Raw genomic sequence first — 22,738 nt, 5'->3', positions numbered from 1 at the left:
TGTTTACTTTTGTTTCCCTTTGAGGTTCAGAGTAAGGTTCTGATTAGGTTGATTGACAGTAATGTGACTAATAGGAGGAACTAAGCTTGCAGGAATGACAAAGTTTTTGTTTCATTTTTAAAATCAAGAGCAGCTGCTGACCAGAGCTGTTTAAAAGAAGTTTCTCTCTCTCTGAAAAAAGCTCTCTCTCTTCTGAGGTTTTCAAAAGCTCTCGGACTGTTAACAAGTACAAGCACGCAATTTTTGTGATTTTTGATAACTGATTTTTAAGAGGGGTTTAAGTCTATAAGAGGAATATTGCCTGAATTGGAACTAATAGAGATGGGTTAGAGTTAAGAATTATGTCCTATCATGTTTAAGTATTGTTCAAATGTTAAGTGTTAAGCTGATTCATTTTTTTATAGTTTAACTGTATTGTTAAATAGTGTTTTTTTTAATAAAAGCTCCGTAGTTTATTAATAGAATCACATCTGGAGAGAAACATCTTATCCTCACACTAACGCTGAAATAGAAGAACTTTTGGAGTCTAGTCGGGCTTCATCATATACCTTGGGGGTTTCTGATCTGTACCCTAACAATAGGAAAATCAGTAGTGAAGAGGACATAAGGAGGCTTCAAAGGGTTATAAATAGGTTAGGCAAGTGGGCAAAGATCTGGCAAATGGAATATAATGTGAAATTGTCCATTTGACACAAAGAAGAAAAAAGACGCATATTACCTAAATGATGAGAGATTGCAGAGCTCTGAGTTACAGAAGGATCTGGGGGTCCTGGTGCATGAATCGGTAAAGGTTACTATGCGGATACAGCAAGTCATTAGGGAAGCTAATACAATGTTACCACTTATTTTGAGGGGCATTGAATACAAAAGTAGGGAGCTTATGCTTCAGTTAAATAGGGTATTGGTGAGACCACATCTGCAGTACTGTATACAGTATTGGTCTCCTTAGTTAAGGAAAGATATAAATGCTTTGGAAGCAGTTTGGAGACAGTTTACGAGACTAGTACCGCGAATGGACGTTGTGGTTGGACAGGCTAGGTTTGTATCCACTGGAGTTTAGAAGAGTAAGAGGCGACTTGATTGAAACATGTAAGAGTCTGGGTGGCTTGAGAGGATAGATGTGGAAAGGATATTTTATTTTGTGGGAGCATCTAGAACTAGTCATATGAAAAGTCCATCTAAAAGGTTGCACAATTGGCAAATTGCAACACAAATAACTGTGGAGAGGAAATGGCATTTTCATCTGGTTGAACTGGTGAATTATTTTAATAGCTTCCTAAACTGTATTCAAAATTTTTGCATTCGGTCATATGATATCATGGGAAGGAGAAGGAATATCACATCTTTCATTTAGATTAAGAACAAATTAGATACTCAGGGTCTGTCAGCACTGATTTTAAAAAGGCAATATGTAGAGGAAAATGGTGTGATGCAGTATTGAATACTCCATGAAGTATATTTTTCCCACACATGCTACTAATTGTACTTCACTTCCTTTTTACAAGTTTGAGGCCGAGAAATTTGATCTGGGCGATGAGACATCCCAGTTTTGCTGGAACAGTTTTCACTAAACATCCCAGTATTCTGACAGTTTTCTGCCAATTGCTCAATTGGTTTTCAGCTCCTTTCATTTCTCCTCCCCTTTAAACTGCACTTTGCATTACATTTACTTTCAGCAAATCAAAGAAATCCCACTCTGGCTGCTGCGCTGCACCCTGGGAATTGGAATTGAAATGTGTCCACTTGCTGATCCTCAGTGACCGAGCTGGGACATTTGCACACATGCAAAATCCTTCTTTTTAGCATCTGGAGCTGGGAGGGATTAAGCTTCTGGATTGGCAAACCATCCAATGAGGAAGGTAGCAGGCAAGCTTGGTGGAGCCGTGGCACATTTAACCAAACTTCTCATTGAGATTGCATGCAATGATGTAAGCGCGGGAGTGGCTGCCTTTTCACGATCTCGGGCACTACTCATCTGTTAATCCTTTTTTAAATCCCGATGCACAATGTATAATTATTTGATCCTGATGTGTACAATCTGTTCTATGTTCCTGGAAGATCCTGGCTAAACTCTGGCGACGGGGAGCCGAGTTGAGTCAAAAAAATCCTCGTTTGATTGAGGTGGTCAGAGTCCGCTGGGTTGAGGCCCAGTTCACAGTGGCAGTTTCGCTGGTGATGGCTGCCATTGTGAGTGAAGTTGTGGATGACCGTTTTGGCTCCCTCGCACAGGCTATTGGTGCTCACATTGATAAACTGCGAGATATCTTAAAGAGAAAGCATGAAGCAGAGAAGAGATCCCGGTTAGTCCAGAGGGCAATTTCCTGTGCCCAATGGGAACTCGCCTTCAGTCCTTAGAAATCCTGCTGCAGAGCATCTCAGCGATATGTCTGACTCCTGCCTGACACAGAGCTTAATGCTTCCTGCCATCGAATGGGCTTATCATAGGGCTCAGAAACACGGGATGCACAGCGGCAGCTACTAGATGCCCCATCAACATCAGGGGTCCTTGTGTTCACATCGATCTTGCAGCCGATGTGGGCAGACTGTCAACGTCTTAACAGCCATTGGCCTTGAGATCACTAAAGAACAGTGATTGACATGAGAGTGTTCGCTTTGATGGAGGGGGTGAGGGAGGGTTCACCCTTCATGAATGGGAGATGGGTTTCAGTGGTTAGGAGGGCAGAGGGGGCATTATCAACAGCAGCACTCTCTTACTGCATCGCTGGTGTGGGAGGGATACAACACTGCCATTCTCACACTCCACAGGGATGAGGTGCCAAGTGAGCACGATGGTTCCACCAAGCATGGTGGCATGAACAGACAGGGCGGAGGCTCTGTGGGTGAAGGAAGTGACATTTAATGCAAAACACTCAGTACAATGATCACCTGCCTACACTAGTGTACCCACTAAGTGCCTCCAGTTTATTTCTCAACCTCACACTACGTCTAGGTACATCTCCAGGGTCCACAGCTGAGGTTGAGGTGGCCTGCTGACTTCCATGCCCTTTTATCTGAAATGACCTTGATGGCATCCACTGGCGGTTGGGACCTAGAAGGTTCTGGCCTGTTTTTGGGCAGTACAGATTTTTGACTACTCCCTTCTCAGTGTCAGGGGCTAGAGCTGTGTCGCTCACAGGGAGGGGGTTGTCAGATGGGCTGGAGATGCCCAGGGTCCTGGGGTCGAGGGCCCAGGGCAGTGCTCCTGCCAACCCTCTTCCCTTTAGGTTCCGTGGCCTCCTGTGCTCTTCCACGGGATGTAGGCGCAACTTGTGAGATCCAGAAGCTCTCCTGTCCTCTGGTGCTACACTCGTGGATTCCCACCAGTGCCTGTACCATGCAATCAAAGCCAGGCACCATGGAGCTCACGCCCCCAGACATGGAGGTCATGGTACGGACATCTCTCACCATGGAATGCTCGTCCTGTACCAAGGTCTCCACTGTGGATGCTACCCCCACAGTATTGGCCTTGATGCACTGCAGTGACGGCACCATATCCTCAGATAGAAGGCAATGGGACCTCCAGTCGGCCTTGCTGTCTGAAGAGGGATGCTGTCATCCCTTCCTGATCTCGTGACTCTGCTGTAATGGCTCTGGGTCAATCCCTCTTGAGTGCCAGTTCCCTGGGACATCCCCATCTCCCTGCTGTGAAATACTCACCAGTGAGTGACCCAGAAGCCTGCCTACTTAGTGAACCCACTGAGGTGCGAGTATCTGCACTGGTGCCGGTGACAGCCATGACACCTCTTCCATGCTGGGGTTGGAGAAGTCCCCCTCTGAGCTGCTGGAGATTGGTGGGTCCAGGGGGCGCAAAGGTGGTCCAGCCTGTTCCACTGGTTGGCCTGCAAGAGAAGGGAGATGGCATCAGTGCGTTACAGGGGATACAGAAGGAACATTGGTTACTCACTTGAGTCTTGAGGAATGACAGCATGTGTTAAGGATTCTCCTTCACCTGCTGCCTATCTGCCCACTGCACCAACTTGTCAATATCCTTTTGAGTTCTACACCGTCCTTCTCACAGTTTACAATGCTTCCAATTTTCGTATCATCCGCAAACTTTGAAATTGTTCCCTGCTCACCCAGTCTACATCATAATATACATCAGGAAAAGCAATGGTCCTAATAGCGACCGACAGGGAACTTCACTACAAACCTTCCTCCAGCCCGAAAAATATCCATTGACCATTACTCTCTGCTTCCAATTATTCAGCCAGTTTTGTAACCATGTTGCTTCTGTCCCTTTTATTCCATGAGCTGTAACGTTTCTCCCAAGTCTGCTGTGTGGCACTGTATTGAATGCCTTTTAGAAGTTAATGTACACCATATCAACAACAGTACCCTCATCAACCCCTTTTGTTAACTCGTCAAACTCTGCAGTAAGTTGAACACAATTTCCCCTTTAGAAATCCATGATGGCTGTTCCTAATTAACCCATATTTTTCCATGTGACTACTAATTCTATCCTGAATAATAATTTCTAGAAGCTCTCCCCCCCCCCCCCGCCCCACCACCACTAAAAAACTGACTGGTCTGTAGTTGCTGGGCTTATCCGCACAACCTTTTTGAATAATGTTTGAAATTCTCTAGTCCTCTGGCATCTCCCTCGTCTCGGGAAACCTGAAAGACTGAAGACTGAAAGATGATGGCTAGTGACACTGCAATTTCCACTCTCAAAATCTTTGAATGCATCTCATCAATCTATTAATGACAATCTGTTCAACACTCCCTCCTTTATCAATTTAGAATCCTTCTAGTGACACAGTCTCCAGGTGCCTCACCATGGTTTGGTAGCATTTACCTCCTTGGTAAAGACGGATGCAAAATATTCATTTTATACAGCAGCCACACCCCCAGCCTTCATGTGTAAATTCCCTTCTAGGTCCCTAATTGGCCCTACTGCTCCTCATACCACTCTTATTATTTATAAACCTATAGAAAACTTTGGGATTCCCCTGTCTGTTGGCTGCCAATCTTTTCATAATCCCTCAATGTTTCTTGAATGTGCCTTTTCACCTCCCCTCTGAACCTTTTGTATTCCTCTTGGTTCTCAACTATATTTTCTACCTTACACCTGTCATGAGCACATTTTTTTCTTCTTTATCTTAATTTCGGTCTCTTTTTTAATCCAGGGAGTTGTGGATTTATTTGCTCTACCTTTCCTTTTTGAGGGAATATTCCTTGACTGTATGCAAACCACTTCTCCTTTGAAGGTAGCTCATTGTTCAGCTACAGTTTTCCCCGCCAACTTCTTGATCCAGTCTAACCGGTTCCTTTAATCTGACTGGTTTGTAATTGCTGGGTTTATCCTTAAAACCCTTTTTGAACAATGGCGGATATTGCAGCTATTTTCTGCTTTAGTGGATTATTTTGCTGTGGAGGAAGTTGTTTACAAATGAAAATATTGTTCAAAGGAAAATCAAACAGAATAGGGCGAAGCAAACAAAAGTCAACGGTCAAGGCTTTAGCTGCCTGCCTGCCTTCCACAATCTTCTTCATTCCTGGGTGTCCCTGGAGAGGGAGCATGAAGTGCACAACATTATGCTTCAAACCTTCCATGACCCAGGGGTGTCACAAGGATTGCAGATGTATATGGACACTGCCCAGAACTTGCTGCAGGAAGGTAGCTTGCTGTGTTCCCAATTCATTAGACTTTTTCCCTCACCTTCCAGCTCCAATACAAGCTTTACGTCACTATCAACTGACAACACTGGAGCAAGGTCAATGGGAAATGTGAAATCTTGTTGAATTATAGGACCCAAAGAAAAAAGAACTGGAAGAGCTTGGGTGGCATGGTGGCACCATGGATAGCACTGCTGCTTTACAACATCAAGGACCCGGGTTCCATTTTGGCCTTGGATGACTGTCTCTGTGGAGTTTGCACATTCTCCCTGTTTCCTCCCACGGTACAAAGATGTGCAGGATAAGTGGATTGGCCATGTTAAATTGCCGCTTAGTGTCCAAAGCTGTGTAGGTTAGGGGGATTAGTGGGGTAAATACGTGGGATTACGGGGATATGGCCTGGGTACAATTTTTAAAATGGTGGGTCGATGTAGACTCGAAGGGCCAAATGGCCTCCTTCTGCACTGTACGGATTCTATGATTCTTTGAAAAAGAGATCCTATTGTTGCCACCTCAGCTGCAATGTTATGTGTGTGTCTGGGTGTCCTTTGATGGGGGAGGGGCTGATATCTTCGATGTGTCAATATGGCAAGTAAGAAACTGCTACATTAGTTTATATATCAGTTCTTTTGGCAAGACCATGAAGGGCCCTATAGAGAATAATAATTCCTGACCTTGTAGTTACTAATGTTAAAGACTGTAATTCAATGCCTAAACATTGGAAGAAGTTGCAGCATTCAGTAATTACATTATGGACATGTGACTGAAATGATAAATGACAAGGCAAGACCTAAGGTTGACAGGACAGTAAGCAATCAATTATATTACCAGGAAAGGGCATTTGATGGGAAGATGCAGTTACCTGACAGTGAAATAATAATGTTGCACAATTATTCTTCATGAAATGTTCTCACAACTCTCTTTACCTGTGCTCACAACAAAGGCAGCTTGTTTGAGCTTCCAATTAGAAAGAAATCTCACATTGGCTGTATGACCCACACTAAAACTCAATGAATTGTTTATTACAAGAAGGAACATGCACAGAAACAAGTCAGATCAGCAGATAAAAGTATCATTACAGTGCATAATTGTCACTGGATCATTAAACCGGTTTCTAAAATAAAATTCTGAGGTTTAGCATGCTTACTTTTGAATGCATATGTGATGATTTATTTTAACATGAGAAAAGAATTTTCATGAAGGCATCTACCCCATTCTGCCTGGCTGGTTATAAATTGCCAGTACCTTGGGGAAGTGTCATTCCCAGTGACAGAAGCAGAAGGCAGTGATGTTGGAAGGGGAATGAAAATGAATGGTGAAGGATATACAGAAGTGATCAGTGGTCATCTTGACTATTCTTGGGTCTTGACCAAGATGCGATCGACACCACTTGAGAACAGGCAGCCATAATATGGGTAGGAGTTTTGATATGGAAGGAGCATTTAAGAGAGGACACATGGGTGGTGAACATAGAGGCAAAGGGACTAGTTGAGATGGAGGCTGAAATCACCCAGGATGTGATGCTACTTGGCACAGAGGTTGGGGGAGGAAAACTGGGAGATGTCTTGGTGAAAAACATGGCATGGGCTTTGGGAGGGTGAGTGGTGTACATGATATTAATGGAGAGATAAGAGGGATAGAACAAGTTGAATGCTCAAAGAAGGAGAAGGTGCAAGAGAAGTAAAGGGACAACCCAAGATTAAATTGACGATAAGGGCTACAGCAGCACCACAGACAAAGAAATAAAGGAATCTCAAAATAAAGCCTCATGGCTCTACAGTTGCAGCAGCACTTCTCTACTTTTATACTCGATTCCCCTCGCTATAAGCATCAACGTCCACTGCCTTCTTGCACTCACTGTACCACAATGGAGAGATGGGTGGATTGAATCATTCTCTGCTTCGAAGGATATTGAGGGTCAAGAACAAGAGGAGACAGATTTAAAATAGTTGGAAAAGGAAGCAAAAGTGATATGAGAAAAATCTTTTTCATGCAGAGAGTGATTAAAGCCTGGTATGCTCTGCCTGAGAGTGTGGTGGATACAGGTTCAATCAAAGCATTCAAAGGGAATTTAAACTAAAATGGTTATGGGGAGAAGGCGGGAGGATGGCATGAGATTAATTGCTCATTTAGAGAGCCAGTGCAAACACAGTGGGCTGAATGGCCTCCTTCTGTACTGTAAAAATTCTGTGATTCTGCAACAGAAAGTTTCCAATTAAAATACCAAGTTTTAAATTCCTACAAATCTAAAACAAATTGGCATACTAAAAATGCTAACTCCAACTGACCTTTGTATTGAATATTTTGTCTTAATCCTCAGCCAACAGCTTCAACCATTTAAAGACTTCTGCATCAGAACATAGACCCAGTCTGCCAGATATTTCCAAGCCAGTTCAGCGGACGATTGTGAGCACAAAAGGAAACAATGCTCAGGACATAAATGGGAAAAGTACCCCAAGTGCAGTCATATCACACGCAAGTCCAAAACCTCAAGGTAAGTGATTTCTGTAATGTTCATCAAATAAGAAAGGAAAAGGTGAAGGTGGAAAGTTTCACAGTAGTGATGTGTGAAGTTCATTGTTTAAAATTTCCTTGAAATTTATCACATGACAACTTAGGAAACTGGCAAGGCTAAGATTCTTGTGATGTGATATGATGTTAGGAGGTGCTACAGGAAAGAAGGAGATAGGCATGGTAATTGGAGCTGATCGATTTATAATCATGTAGAATCATACAGTGCAGAAAAGGCCCTTCAGCCCATCAAGTCCATAATAGTGAATAGGTGGAGCAATTTCCGGTGTGCTAAGAGCAGTGGTGGCCACACTATAAACGTGTTGCTTCCTCCTGAATCTTCTAATAGAATAGCTCTCCACTTGCAAAAGAAAAGACAATCATTCTCAAATCTAGCTGTGCCTCAAATGGGGGATCAAGTCCTGGTTCTGTCCTAGCTACGAGGCCACACACAGCACTATGACTCAGTCCTCAATTTACAACTGGAAACAACCAATCTAACCATGTATACTTCGGCTAATGAGGAAAAAAGTTAAAAGAGGACAACAATAATTCCACTTGCCGAGCCCAGAATACCTCAGATATCATAGATCATATCTGAACTGAGTAATTAGATGAGTAGCACAGTGCTACAGTGCAGGCCCAGCTACTGCACAACCTTACCTTCAACCACAAAAAACAAACAAGTCTGACAATGGGTAGAAGATTAAAGTGCTAAAAATATGAACCCTGACCCCATCCCCCACAACCCAGCCACTTCAGTTTTTGCTTCTCGGAGATGGGGTTGACAATTTAAATATCTGTATAAGACAGACAATCTGCTGGCTAAAGGAAGGTGAGGAGTGCTGAATCCAGAAGGTGAAAGGGTTTTGACTTACCTGTTGTTTCCACTAAACCTGCCTCACCAACACAGTGTAATTGGACACCCAACCCCCAAAAGTTCCAATTTCCTCAATAAGGCCTCTAACCAACTTCTTGTGTGTGTGTGTGGAGGTGGGGGGGATGTTGTGGGCATGACATTTAACCTTACTCCCCCACACAGTAACTTCATTGCAGTGTTAATGTAAGCCTACTTGTGACACTAATAAATAATAATGCGAGGAGTTCAACCACACTCCCCACCGGAGACACGCAGATGTTTCCTTACCCACTTTGGCCACTGATTCCTCACACCCCCCCAAACTTCAACAGCCCCCACTAGTATTCCCTCTTAAATTTTTGGGAGGATCTATTTAATTGGGCAATCCTTTTAAACTTTCTTGAGTGGCAGTGCATCAACAGTAACTTAAAGGGGCCAACTTGTGCACTGCTAAGCAGCTAACAGGAAATGTAAACTCCACCCACCATCCCTTCCCCCAGCCACTCCAACTTCAGCTTCTGATCTCTTAGGCCTCTGATCTCCAACACCACCCCACCCGAGTGAAGGCCGGGTCATAGGTCATATTCAGTCCTGTTGCCTCTTCTCCAGCGTTCCCTGTCCAAATAAAAGCTAAACCTGTCGATCAAGCTGAGTTCAATGTGGGGAACCTGTCAGTGATTTCACACACATGCTGTGGTGTTAAAAACGCAACAGCCTCTGGGGATACTCCAATTTTCAGATTTCCCAGGCCCTATCACCTATCCCCATTGCTACTTCTGATTGGAAATGCTGGAAAACTTGGGTTAGCTCAGTTGTCTGGACAGCAGGTTTGTGATGCAGAGTGACGCCAACAGCACGGGTCTGATTCATGTACTGGCTGAAATTATCCATGGAGGTCCCACCCACTCAACTTTGCCTCTCACCTGAGGTGTGGTGACCCTCAGGTTACATCACCAGCAGTCAGCAATCTCTCTCTCTCTCTCTCTCAAAGGGGAGAGCAGCCTCTGGCTCTCTGGGACTATGGCGGAGTGCGCACACACAACACCTGACTATAGTGAATCTTATCTGCCTCAGGTTGGTCGCACTATGTCAATCTTTAATACTGTCTCTTCAGAATACTCTGTAGTATTTCCATCTTCCTCCCCAGTTTAGAATTGGATTTCAGTCTCGCTGATTTACAAAGAAATTCCAAATCCAAGTGTCTTAACACAAATCGATAAGACATTCCATGAAGCACACCCACTCCCTGGTATTGTTCTTTCTTCGGTGGTTAATTTCTGAGGCTTTTCTTTGCTTTTATTAGAAAGGTGCAAATTAACAAATGTGTTTTCCAGTGTATTATGATTGCATTATTATTTTAAATTGCGTGGAAGGAAAGAATGAGTGTATTTTAAACAATTGAGTTTACATTCTGCTTTAGATATCTTAATTTGGTCAGTTAGGGGGAGATGGTGACTTAGTGGTAATGTCATTGGATTAACAATCCAGAGACCCTGGTTAATGCTCTGAATCCAACCATGGCAGCTGGTGGAATTTGAATTCAGTTAGTGAAATCTAGAATTAAAAACTGGTCTCTGACGGTAACCATGAAATTATCACTGATCGTCGTGAAAACCCATCTGGTTCACTAATGCCCTTTAGGGAAGGAAATCTGCTGTCCCTAACTGTTCTGGCCTACATGTGACTCCAGACCCACAGCAATGGGGTTGAATCCTAACTGCTCTAAGGGCAATTGGGAATGGGCAACAAATGCTGGCCTTGCCTGTGATTCCCACATCCCATGAATGAATAGAAATAAAAATGATGTTGTGATCCAGTTTACTGATTTACAATGATTGAAAATTCCAGTTGGGAATACTGCAGTTTTGCAAGTGCAGTATTACATCCTCATTTGAACTGCAAATTTAATATATATATTAAATGTATGGCACTGGAAAATATCAATTAAAACATTTTCCTGGATTTCACTCAATTGGGCGGAGTTGGGAATTCTTTAAAAATGACCAGTAGGTCTCAATTCTAGGATTCTCACCCCATTCCTGTTTCCAGCAGTTCTCACCTGTGCAAGATGTAATGATATATAATACCACCACCACCCTCCCCACCCACCCCATTCTGAGGATGGACTACTTTTATTTATTTACTTTTATTTTATTTATTAGTGTCACAGGTAGGCTTACATTAACACTGCAATGAAGTTACTGTGAAAATCCCCTAGTCGCCACACTCCGGTGCCTGTTCGGGTACACCGAGGGAGAATTTAGCATGGTCAATGCACCCAACCAGCACATCTTTCAGACTGTGGGAGGAAAATGGAGCACCCGGAGGAAATCCACACAGACACGGGGAGAATGTGCAAACTCCGCACAGACAGTGACCTAAGCTGGGAATCGAACCCGGGTCCCTGGTGTTGTGAGGCAGCAGTGCTAGCCACCGTGCCACCCCCGACCATTTAAAATATCCCCCTGCAATTTTACTGGAATTGGGCCCCTTCTGTAAGTAAAAGTGGTTCATGGCCACTCAAAGTAGTTATGAACTATGAGCAAACCCCAGTCCTAAGTGGAAAACCAAAAGAAAAATAGCCTTTGCTCCTGGAATTCTTTCATTGACAGGCTTTGAAACACAAAAAAATTGTTCTTTCAATTTTAATACTTAGATGTTGTATTGTTTGATGTGTTATAACTGCAGTGATTGATTATGGGGCTCTGTCCTGCAAGGGTAAGTTGACCATGACATTAATCAGATTTCTTTAAGTGTTAAGATGTATTAGAGTTTATTTCACATTGGAAAAAGTACTCTTATGCATTCAAAACTGAAGAAAACAATGCTTAGGAATTTGAGGACTATAATCTGATGTTATTTGAATGCCTGGAAACCTTTTAAATTAAAACACATCCGAAGGCATTCACCTAGAGGAAGAAAAAAGGCACATGCCTGTTCCTGGACTATGCTGATTGACAGGCAACCTGGTGTAACTTAGAAAAAAAGCTATCTGTTTTTCCAGGTTCAATGGCCTCTTTTGTATCACTTTGGAAGGGATTGTTTTGACAATCCTTATAAATGCTTGGCTGAGTTTCAAAAGCTACAGAAACCATTTATCTCAGCAAGGGGCTATGTGGACAGTTTGATTGACAGTTCCAAGAGATTATTAAAGGTATTTATATATGTGATGTGGTTATCGAATCAAGGTTTTTGTGTTTTTCAATGGTTTGACTATTTGAGGAGATTTAGCTTTCTTTGAATGAGAGCATTTTGAGTAAGAATTGTCCTTTGAGCGAGAGCTCTATTAGATCGTTAGAAGTTTATTTTTTTTATGTCCATTTCAAAGTCATGTCTCCTTGTGGCAATAGAGGATATGAGGGAGCATGGGAGTGTGAAGGGGAAGAATAGGACATGGGAGATAAGCCATGAAGGGAATGAGAGGGTATGGGAGATATGAGGTGATATGATGACATGTGGAGAGAGCATGAGGGATATGAGGTGGCATGAAAGGCATATATGGTGGGTGGGAGCCTAGCATTCATCATTACAACTAAGCTGATTTCACAGTAAACAGAAACGGGTGCCAGCCTCCATTGCCACAGCAGGCCTGACTCCATCCTGCCCCCACCACCCCGGAACAAAAATATGGCAGACGGGGGTCACTTGAAAAGTGATGGATCTGCCAAATTGGGAAGTTTCCTGACACAACCTTCCCACCTCTTCCTCGAAGATCCGGTCCTATATCCACATTTGTTTTTAAGATGTATGAATGTCTTAATGTCAATCAGCTCATGTTGAGAGTTGAGATTTTCCAGCCCATTATTTTTCTTTCAAAGTAATTATCCCCTTGGATCAGAATAAAAGTTATACCCTGTTCCTCAGGAAAATAATTGAATTGTAATACTATCCCAGAAAGGTTTGCAAATTTGTTTTAATTTCATTGACAGTTTTTACACTGTCACATAAACCACCCAATATTCAGGGACTTGTACAAAAGATAAAAGGCAGCCTCGGACAATTTAGTTTTGAAGGCACATCCTTTTTAAGTTTCTTCCATGACCATAACAGTAAGAAACCAGCTGAAATTTAGAATAAAAACTCTTTGTCACCGTTAAATTTATTAACTCCAAAATGGAACTCCTTTGCACCCATGCTACACACTGACTGATATCATGATCTGCCTACTCTGTATACTTCTGGATCACACTCTAAGGGCCCGATTTTACCAAAACTTGGGCGCAAAATGGCAGTAAAGTTGGGCATCGGGCCTATGCCGCAATCCGCACCCGATTCCTAGCAGATCGTGCCTTTACCAACGGCCGATTCGGGCGCCGTTCTGGTACGCGCCCAAATTGGCCGTCGCGACAATCTAAATGCGTTTGCATGCATTTAAATCGACTTAATGAAGCTCACACCCAACTTTACCATCAATTCCCCCTTTACCAGCGTTCGGCCCAATTCGTGTCCGCGCCTTTACCGACCTGATAAATAAAAGTTCAACTTGTACTTTTATTCGGCAGGGGAATCGCCGAGGCCCACCCTTCGCAAACAACCCCTCTAACCACCCCGGCAGAAGCCCCCCCCTGGATCGGACCCCTCTGGGAGGTAGCCCCCCCTCGGGATCGGACCCCTATGGGAGGCAGGCCTCCCCGGCAGAGCACACCCCTAACCTACCTTGATCGTGGCCTCCCTCCACCATCCTTCCCGCTCACCTTCAGTCCTTCGACAGCCTGCAGCACGTTCCTGGACACTGACTTCGAGACACGGCTGGAGTGACCGGGCTTCACACAGGTCCGCTGGCGTCTGCCGGAGGAGGGGGGGCGTGGGCCCAGTTGGAACTCTGTTTTGGGGGGGGATGAGGAGAGGGGCGGGTCCACATCGCCCTCTTGGGGGAGGGGGGGAGGGGTGGGGTGTGACGGATCATCCCCTGGGGGGGGGAGCAGAGGGGGTGTGACGAATCATCCCCTGGGGGGGTGGGGGGGGGGGGGGGCGGGGTGTGACGGATCATTCACTGGTACACTACCAGCCACAGCCATCTCTCCTGCTCTCTCGCACCTGCAGGGAAACATAATCTGTGGGTGGCAGTGTACCAGTGCTGGTGCCAGGAGGGATCGGCCGCAGACACGTAGCGGAACCCCCCCGACCAGAGGATGATCCGTCACACCCCCTCTCGCCCCCCATGAGATGATCCGTCACATCCCCTCCCCTCCCACCCCCCCTCCCCCCCAGGGGATGATCCGTCACACCCCCTCTTCCCCCCCCCCCCCCTCAGGGGATGATCCGTCACACCCCCTCTTCCCCCCTCCAGGATGAGACGTCATACCCCCTCCTCTCCCACCCACCCCCCCCAGGGGATGATAAGTCACACCCCCTCCCCTCCTCTCTCTCTCTCTCTCCCCCCCCCCCCCCCCTCTCTCTCTCTCTCCCCCCCCCCCCCCTCTCTCTCTCCCCCCCCCCCCCCCCCCTCTCCCCCCCCCCCCCCCCCCCCCTCTCTCTCCCCCCCCCCCCCCCCTCTCTCTCCCCCCCCCCCCCCCCCCTCTCCCCCCCCCCCCCCCCCCCTCTCTCTCTCCCCCCCCCCCCCCCCTCTCTCTCTCCCCCCCCCCCCCCCCTCTCTCTCTCCCCCCCCCCCCCCCTCTCTCTCTCCCCCCCCTCTCTCTCTCCCCCCCCCCCCCCCCCCTCTCTCTCTCCCCCCCCCCTCTCTCTCTCCCCCCCCCCCCCCCAGAGGATGAACGGCACAGAGGCATGCGCAGTTCGGCGCTCCGATAGATGCAAATGCGCTGGACCCCGCCCACTAGACCCACGCCGAAAAAAGGCGAATGGGGGGCGCTGGAGCGCGGCCGCCGGGCGCGGGTCTGATTTACAGCCGCACCCGGCACTTAGTCCCGATTTGGTAAAATCGGCCCCTTAGTGTTTGCCTGTTACGTATAACAGTTTGCTCAGGGCAGAATGCGCCGGAAGTGTGTACACGCAGTATTAGATGCTATTTTGGTGCAAAAATGACTCCTGGAGCACTGACAATATGGGTACCGTGGAGTGCTGCACATTCAACAGTTGTGGTTCACCCCAGCATTGAGATACAGCGCCCACAAAGCCACATGTATGTAATCGATTACACGCTGCAGCATGAGAAAGCCTATTATCCTGGTATCGCCCTGCCAGTTTCTCTCTGTTCAGAAGGAGTACAATCAAGTTCCCTCTCCTGGCATAAACCGTGCCCGTTACTTCTCTGATGCAGACAGAGTGGAAGAAGTTACTCATGTCCAGCTCCAGGCGAGATGGCTCCCAATGCAAAGAAACTGAGGACACAGTCACCTTCACAGACAGGCAATCCTCTCCTTGCCCTCCTCTGAGTCTACCAGGGCGATTTTCCAGCCCCTCAAGGGCAAAACTCATTGGGCGAGACCTGAAATGGGATTTTCGCCGGGCCTTAAACAGTTTCCGATGGTCCCAGCCTGTTCCACCTGGCGTGATGACAGCACAGATCCTGATCTGAACTCATTTTAATCTCATTGGTGAGATTAAGGTCGAATGCAGCAGCCTCCTGGCCTCCCAATTGGAGGCCATCCTGACGCCATTCACTGCAGATCACTAAAAGCGGAATGGGGTGCTTGGGCCGGGCTGGGCAGGTGGGGTTCAGGTCAAGGGTCTCCCCTGGAATCAGGATCGTATGGCTCGACTTCGCTTTGTTGCTTTTAAAAGCTTTGAACCAGCTCTTAGTATGTCAATTTCAAAGAGCTGTCAGTTTGCAGGGCCAATCTTCTCTCTGTTGCATTTAGCAGGTTTGAAGTGCTTTGTCACATTTCATTTCATGTCCCTTTAACTTTTATAACACTCCTGAGTGGCAGCTACTGGTTCCTTCAGAGGAGGGGTTATGATTGGTTATTTGTACAGCACTTCATGGCCCATTAACTCTGAAGTGCTTCCTCATTAGCTCATTTTTTTAAGGGTTTTTTAATTCTATTCTGAAGTGCTTCCTCGTAAGCTCAGTTGTACAGTCTGAGTTTATTTTTTTAAAGGAGATTTTTTTCTACCTCTTATGCCTGAACAGCATGCCTTTACTGGAGGTTGGTTTTAAACAATGCAAACAACCATTCAGACACTAAAGTGCAAGGGTTCCTCAGTGAGAACCTTTTTGCAGCCACAGTTCAATTCTCTGGATGGACATGATGACAAAACTGGGGGGTTCGGAGGCCATTGTAACCCCCCTGTTGGTCATGGACATGGCTGGACAGTGCCTTGGCACTGCCCCTGGCATCCTAGCAGTGCCAAGGTTGCTACTGCCAGCCTGAAAGAGTGGGGGGAGGGGGCTGAAGGGGGTAGGACCTTTGACGACCCCATAACAGGGTGTCACTCAATTGCGGGGTCGGGGGGCTGCTGGTTTGGTTGATTCGGGGGGGGTGGGGAGCCTGATGCCGGCAATTGGGGAGTGGGTCTGTAGCATTATGCCGAGACCAAGGTGTCCTTTAAAAAGGCCGCCCTGATCTCTGAGGAGCCGCGCTTTCCACTGTCTTTAGGTCCCGCACATTTCATTTACGACATCAATCACCCCAAGCTCCAAAGAAATGCCAAAGTTTTTCAAATGTACTTATTAGTGTCACAAGTAGGATTACATTAACACTGCAATGAAGTTACTGTGAAAATCCCCTCGGTGCCACACTCCGGTGCCTGTTCGGGTACACTGATGGAGAATTTAGCATGGCCAATGCACCTAACCAGCATGTCTTTCGGTCTGTGGGATAAAACTGGAGCACCCGGAGGAAACTCACGCAGACATGGGGAGAATGTGCAGACTCTGCACAGACAGTGACCCAAGCCGGGAATCGAACGCGAGTCCCTGGCGCTGTGAGGCAGCAGAGCTAACCACTGTGCCACCATGCTGCCCTGGGTGAAATTATGATTGAGATCGAGCCAATCCACCCGGCGGGAATTGCGCCACATTCCCCAACAGAGACCACGCTTGGAAAACCTTTGGGAAAATTGCATCCTACATGTTTGGGTACAAAAAGTTCTGCAATCACCTCTTTCACAAAGCACTGATGATGCACATTACATCTTAGGTGGACATAAGAAAAGTGCTCTAAAAGATTCTTGGTGGATATGGCCTCCTGCTGAAGGCTCACGTCCTTCTCTGCCTCCCTCTGTGAACGGTTTGTCCTCTGCTTGCTTCACTAATACTACACTCCACTTTGAATTGCAACTATTCCACCTATGAGTAAGTGGTCTCACCGGGACACTTGCAGACACAACCAAGGCCTTCCCCACGTGCAACACCACTCCCTGCAGACTGCACTGACTTTAACTCACTCCTCGCCAAGCACTTCCACAAACTCAAACAAGGCCAGTCACAATTAATTAGCAGCTAACCTGAATGTTGTTGCTGATCCCTTTAAACAGGTGAGGATTATTCCTGCTGCTGAACAGCATAGTGTGTTTAGGAGATGGGATAGCTGGAGCATTGAGGTCAAAAATAGCAGACGTTGTCAAATCAAGAACTTGTACAAAAGATAAAATGCAGCCTCAGACAGTTTAGTTTTGAGGCCCATTCTTTTTCAGTTCCTTCCATGACCACAACAGTAATGAAGAAATCAGCAGACGTTTAGAATAACAAATCTTTGTCATAGTTAAATTTATTAACCAAAAAATGGGACTCCTTCACACCCGTGCTACACATTGACTGATATCATGATCTGCTTACCCTGCATACTTCTGGATCACACTCTTAATGTTTGCCTGTTACGTATAACAGTCATTATACTTCCAGCAAGTTTGTTCAGGGCAGAATGCACCAGACGTGTGTACACACAGTATGGATGTTGTTTTGGTGCAAAAATGACTCCTGGAGCACTGACAATATGGACACGGTGGAAATTGGTGCGGAGCTGATTTCAATATTTAAATTTGAATTTCCATCCCATTAGCAGGCTGGGGCTGAAGTCTCCGGGCCTGCTAGTGTCTCCGCTACCCGGCAGTACCCCCGCAAGGAGTGGTTTACTCCAGCGGGGTTTACAACTGCTCCCCACTAACGGGGAACAGGTGGCCAACCCAGCCGGAGGGAAGAGAGACCTTTGAGGCTAGGCCCCACCCCCCCAGGACGTTGGAGGTGGGGGGGGTACCTCCTGGGCAGTGCCAGCCTGGCCCCCTGGCATTGCCCACCAGAGGATTGGAGGATAGCTAATGTGATCCCGTTATTTAAGAAGGGTAGGAAGGATAACCCGGGAAATTATAGGCCGGTGAGCTTGACGTCCGTGGTAGGAGTGTTGTTGAAGAGGATTCTTAGAGATAGGATGTATGCGCATTTAGAAAGGAATAAACTCATTAACGATAGCCAGCATGGTTTTGTGAGAGGGAGGTCATGCCTCACTAACCTGGTGGAGTTTTTTGAAGAAGTGACTAGAATGGTTGACGAGGGAAGGGCCGTGGATGTCGTCTATATGGACTTTAGTAAAACGTTTGACAAAGTCCCTCATGGTAGGTTGGTGCAAAAGGTTGGATCTCATGGGATAAAGGGGGAGGTGGCTAGATGGGTGGAGAACTGGCTTGGTCACAGAAGACAGAGGGTGGTAGTGGAAGGGTCTTTTTCCGGCTGGATGCCTGTGACTAGTGGTGTTCCACAGGGCTCTGTATTGGGACCTCTGCTGTTTGTGATTTATATAAACGATCTGGAAGAAGGTGTAACTGGGGTGATCAGTAAGTTTGCGGATGACACGAAAATGGCTGGACTTGCAGATAGTGAGGAGGTGACTTAATAGAGGCATACAAGATGATCAGAGGATTAGATAGGGTGGATAGTGAGAGCCTTTTTCCTCAGATGGTGATGGCTAGCACGAGGGGACATAGCTTTAAATTGAGGGGTGAGAGATATAGGACAGATGTTAGAGGTAGGTTCTTTACTCAGAGAGTAGTAAGGGCGTGGAATGCCCTGCCTGCAGCAGTAGTGGACTCGTCAACATTAAGAGCATTCAAATGGTTATTGGATAAACATATGGATGATATTGGAATAGTGTAGATTAGAACATATAACATAGAACAGTACAGCACAGAACAGGCCCTTCGGCCCACGATGTTGTGCCGAGCTTTATCTGAAACCAAGATCAAGCTATCCCACTCCCTATCATCCTGGTATGCTCCATGTGCCTATCCAATAACCGCTTAAATGTTCCTAAAGTGTCTGACTCCACTATCACTGCAGGCAGTCCATTCCACACCCCAACCACTCTCTGCGTAAAGAACCTACCTCTGATATCCTTCCTATATCTCCCACCACGAACCCTATAGTTATGCCCCCTTGTAATAGCTCCATCCACCCGAGGAAATAGTCTTTGAACGTTCACTCTATCTATCCCCTTCATCATTTTATAAACCTCTATTAAGTCTCCCCTCAGCCTCCTCCGCTCCAGAGAGAACAGCCCTAGCTCCCGCAACCTTTCCTCATAAGACCTACCCTCCAAACCAGGCAGCATCCTGGTAAATCTCCTTTGCACTCTTTCCAGCGCTTCCACATCCTTCCTATAGTGAGGTGACCAGAACTGCACACAATACTCCAAATGTGGTCTCACCAAGGTCCTGTACAGTTGCAGCATAACCCCACGGCTCTTAAACTCCAACCCCCTGTTAATAAAAGCTAACACACTATAGGCCTTCTTCACAGCTCTATCCACTTGAGTGGCAACCTTTAGAGATCTGTGGATATGAACCCCAAGATCTCTCTGTTCCTCCACAGTCTTCAGAACCCTACCTTTGACCCTGTAATCCACATTTAAATTAGTCCTACCAAAATGAATCACCTCACATTTATCAGGGTTAAACTCCATTTGCCATTTTTCAGTCCAGCTTTGCATCCTATCTATGTCTCTTTGCAGCCTACAACAGCCCTCCAGCTCATCCACTACTCCACCAATCTTGGTGTCATCAGCAAATTTACTGATCCACTCTTCAGCCCCCTCCTCTAAGTCATTAATAAAAATCACAAAGAGCAGAGGACCAAGCACTGATCCCTGCGGCACTCCGCTAGCAACCTGCCTCCAATCCGAAAATTTTCCATCCACCACCACCCTCTGTCTTCGATCAGACAGCCAGTTACCTATCCAATCGGCCAACTTTCCCTCTATCCCACACCTCCTCACTTTCATCATAAGCCGACCATGGGGGACCTTATCAAACGCCTGACTAAAATCCATGTATATGACATCAACTGCCCTATCTTCATCAACACACTTAGTTACCTCCTCAAAAAATTCAATCAAATTTGTGAGGCATGACTTGCCCTTCACGAATCCATGCTGACTATCCCAGATTAATCCGCATCTTTCTAAATGGTCGTAAATCCCATCTCTAAGGACCTTTTCCATCAATTTACCAACCACCGAAGTAAGACTAACCGGTCTATAATTACCAGGGTCATTTCTATTCCCTTTCTTAAACAGAGGAACAACATTCGCCATTCTCCAGTCCTCTGGCACCATCCCCGTGGACAGCAAGGACCCAAAGATCAAAGCCAAAGGCTCTGCAATCTCATCCCTTGCCTCCCAAAGAATCCTAGGATACATTTCATCAGGCCCAGGGGACTTATCGACCTTCAGTTTATTCAAAACTGCCAGGACATCCTCCCTCCGAACATCTATTTCCTCCAGCCTATTAGCCTGTAACACCTTCTCTTCCTCAAAAACATGGCCCCTCTCCTTGGTGAACACTGAAGAAAAGTATTCATTCATCACCTCGCCTATCTCTACTGACTCCATACACAAGTTCCCACTACTGTCCTTGACCGGCCCTAACCTCACCCTGGTCATTCTTTTATTCCTCACATAAGAGTAAAAAGCCTTGGGGTTTTCCTTGATCCGACCCGCCAAGGACTTCTCGTGTCCCCTCCTAGCTCTCCTAAGCCCCTTTTTCAGCTCATTCCTTGCTAACTTGTAACACTCAATCGAGCCATCTGAACCTTGTTTCCTCATCTCTACATAAGCTTCCCTCTTAATTTTAACAAGACATTCCACCTCTTTCGTGAACCATGGTTCCCTCACTCGGCCATTTCCTCCCTGCCTGACAGGGACATACCTATCAAGGACATCCAGTATTTGTTCCTTGAAAAAGTTCCACTTTTCATTAGTTCCTTTCCCTGACAGAGTTTGTTCCCAACTTATGCCCCCTAATTCTTGCCTAATCGCATCATAATTACCTCTCCCCCAATTGTAAACCTTGCCCTGCCGTACGGCCCTATCCCTCTCCATTGCAATAACAAAAGACACCGAATTGTGGTCACTATCTCCAAAGTGCTCTCCCACAACCAAATCTAACACTTGGCCCGGTTAGATTAGAGGGGCTTTAGATTGGTTCCACTGGTCGGCGCAACATCGAGGGCCGAAGGGCCTGTCCTGCGCTGTAATGTTCTATGTTCTATGTAACATTGTCAGAGGCTACAGAAGGATATAGATAGGCTGGAAATTTGGGCAAAGAAATGGCAGATGGAGTTCAATCCAGATAAATGCGAAGTGATGCATTTTGGTAGAACTAACGTAGAGGGAAGCTATACGATAAATGGCAGAACCATAAAGGGTGTAGATACGCAGAGGGACCTGGGTGTGCAAGTCCACAGATCCTTGAAGGTGACGTCACAGGTGGAGAAGGTAGTGAATAAGGCATATGGCGTGCTTGCCTTTATAGGACGGGGCATAGAGTATAAAAGTTGGGGTCTGATGTTGCAGATGTATAGAATGTTGGTTTGGCCGCATTTGGAATACTGCGCCCAGTTCTGGTCGCCACACTACCAGAAGGATGTGGAGGCTTTAGAGAGAGTGCAGAGGAGGTTTACCAGGATGTTGCCTGGTATGGAAGGGCTTAGTTATGAGGAGAGATTGGGTAAACTGGGGTTGTTCTCCCTGGAAAGACGGAGGATGAGGGGTGACCTAATAGAGGTGTATAAAATTATGAAAGGCATAGATAGGGTGAACGGTGGGAAGCTTTTTCCCAGGTTGGTGGTGACGTTCACGAGGGGTCATAGGTTCAAGGTGAGGGGGGGGAGGTTTAACACGGATATCAGAAGGACGTATTTAACGCAGAGGGTGGTGGGGGCCTGGAATGCGCTGCCGGGCAAGGTGGTGGAGGCGGACACACTGGGAACGTTTAAGACTTATCTAGATAGCCACATGAACGGAGTGGGAATGGAGGGATACAAAAGAATGGTCTAGTTTGGACCAGGGAGCGGCGTGGGCTTGGAGGACCGAAGGGCCTGTTCCTGTGCTGCATTGTTCTTTGTTCTTTGGGTCAGGGCTGCCAGGGGGAAGTTGGGAGGGCACATATTGGGGCTTGCCCAGGGAGGATCGGGAAGCCAGCAATGGTGGGTTGCGGTGCTGGCCAGCGATTGGGAGGCTGAAAATTCAGAGCTACTGCACGTGTGCTGATCTTGGCACTGACAGATCGGCGCATGTGCAGTGGCCCGCTCAGCGATATGCTGCCTGCCTCTCCCACGGGATTTTCAGTGTGAATCCCAGTAGGACACTCTGAGCACTGTAGAGTGTGGGAGATTCATTCTAAAAATCACGTTTAAAAAACCAATGGGAGTTACTTCCCGTTTTCATGCACATTGGGGACATAGAATTTTTTTGGATGAATCTCGGCCTTTGATTTTTTGGGGCAAAATCACCCCCACAATGTTTTGGCTTCAACTGTTTTCTGTAGTAGTGAATTCCATAGGCTTACCACTCTCTGGGTGAAGAAGTTTTTCCTCAACTCAGTCCTAAAGACTTACCCCATATCTTTAGACTGTGACTCCTG

The 22,738-nt window shown here is 46.4% G+C and overlaps 1 protein-coding gene across 5 annotated transcripts in view; it reads left to right on the top strand.

Annotated features, from left to right (window-relative positions):
- LOC144498658 (FYVE, RhoGEF and PH domain-containing protein 4-like) overlaps positions 1 to 22,738 on the top strand; it is a 270,760-nt gene that overhangs the window by 176,156 nt on the left and 71,866 nt on the right. For all 5 annotated transcript variants that reach the window (XM_078220106.1, XM_078220105.1, XM_078220107.1 and 2 more), the window contains one exon: positions 7,937 to 8,110. In XM_078220106.1, coding sequence (XP_078076232.1) covers positions 7,937 to 8,110 — 174 coding nt within the window. The remainder of the gene's footprint in view (positions 1 to 7,936; positions 8,111 to 22,738) is intronic.

The sequence above is a fragment of the Mustelus asterias genome, chromosome 9 (genome assembly GCF_964213995.1).
Source record: "Mustelus asterias chromosome 9, sMusAst1.hap1.1, whole genome shotgun sequence".
In the NCBI taxonomy this organism is placed as follows: domain Eukaryota; kingdom Metazoa; phylum Chordata; class Chondrichthyes; order Carcharhiniformes; family Triakidae; genus Mustelus; species Mustelus asterias.
The sequence above is the reverse complement of the archived record's forward strand: the minus strand, read 5'-3'. Positions and strand labels throughout refer to the sequence as shown.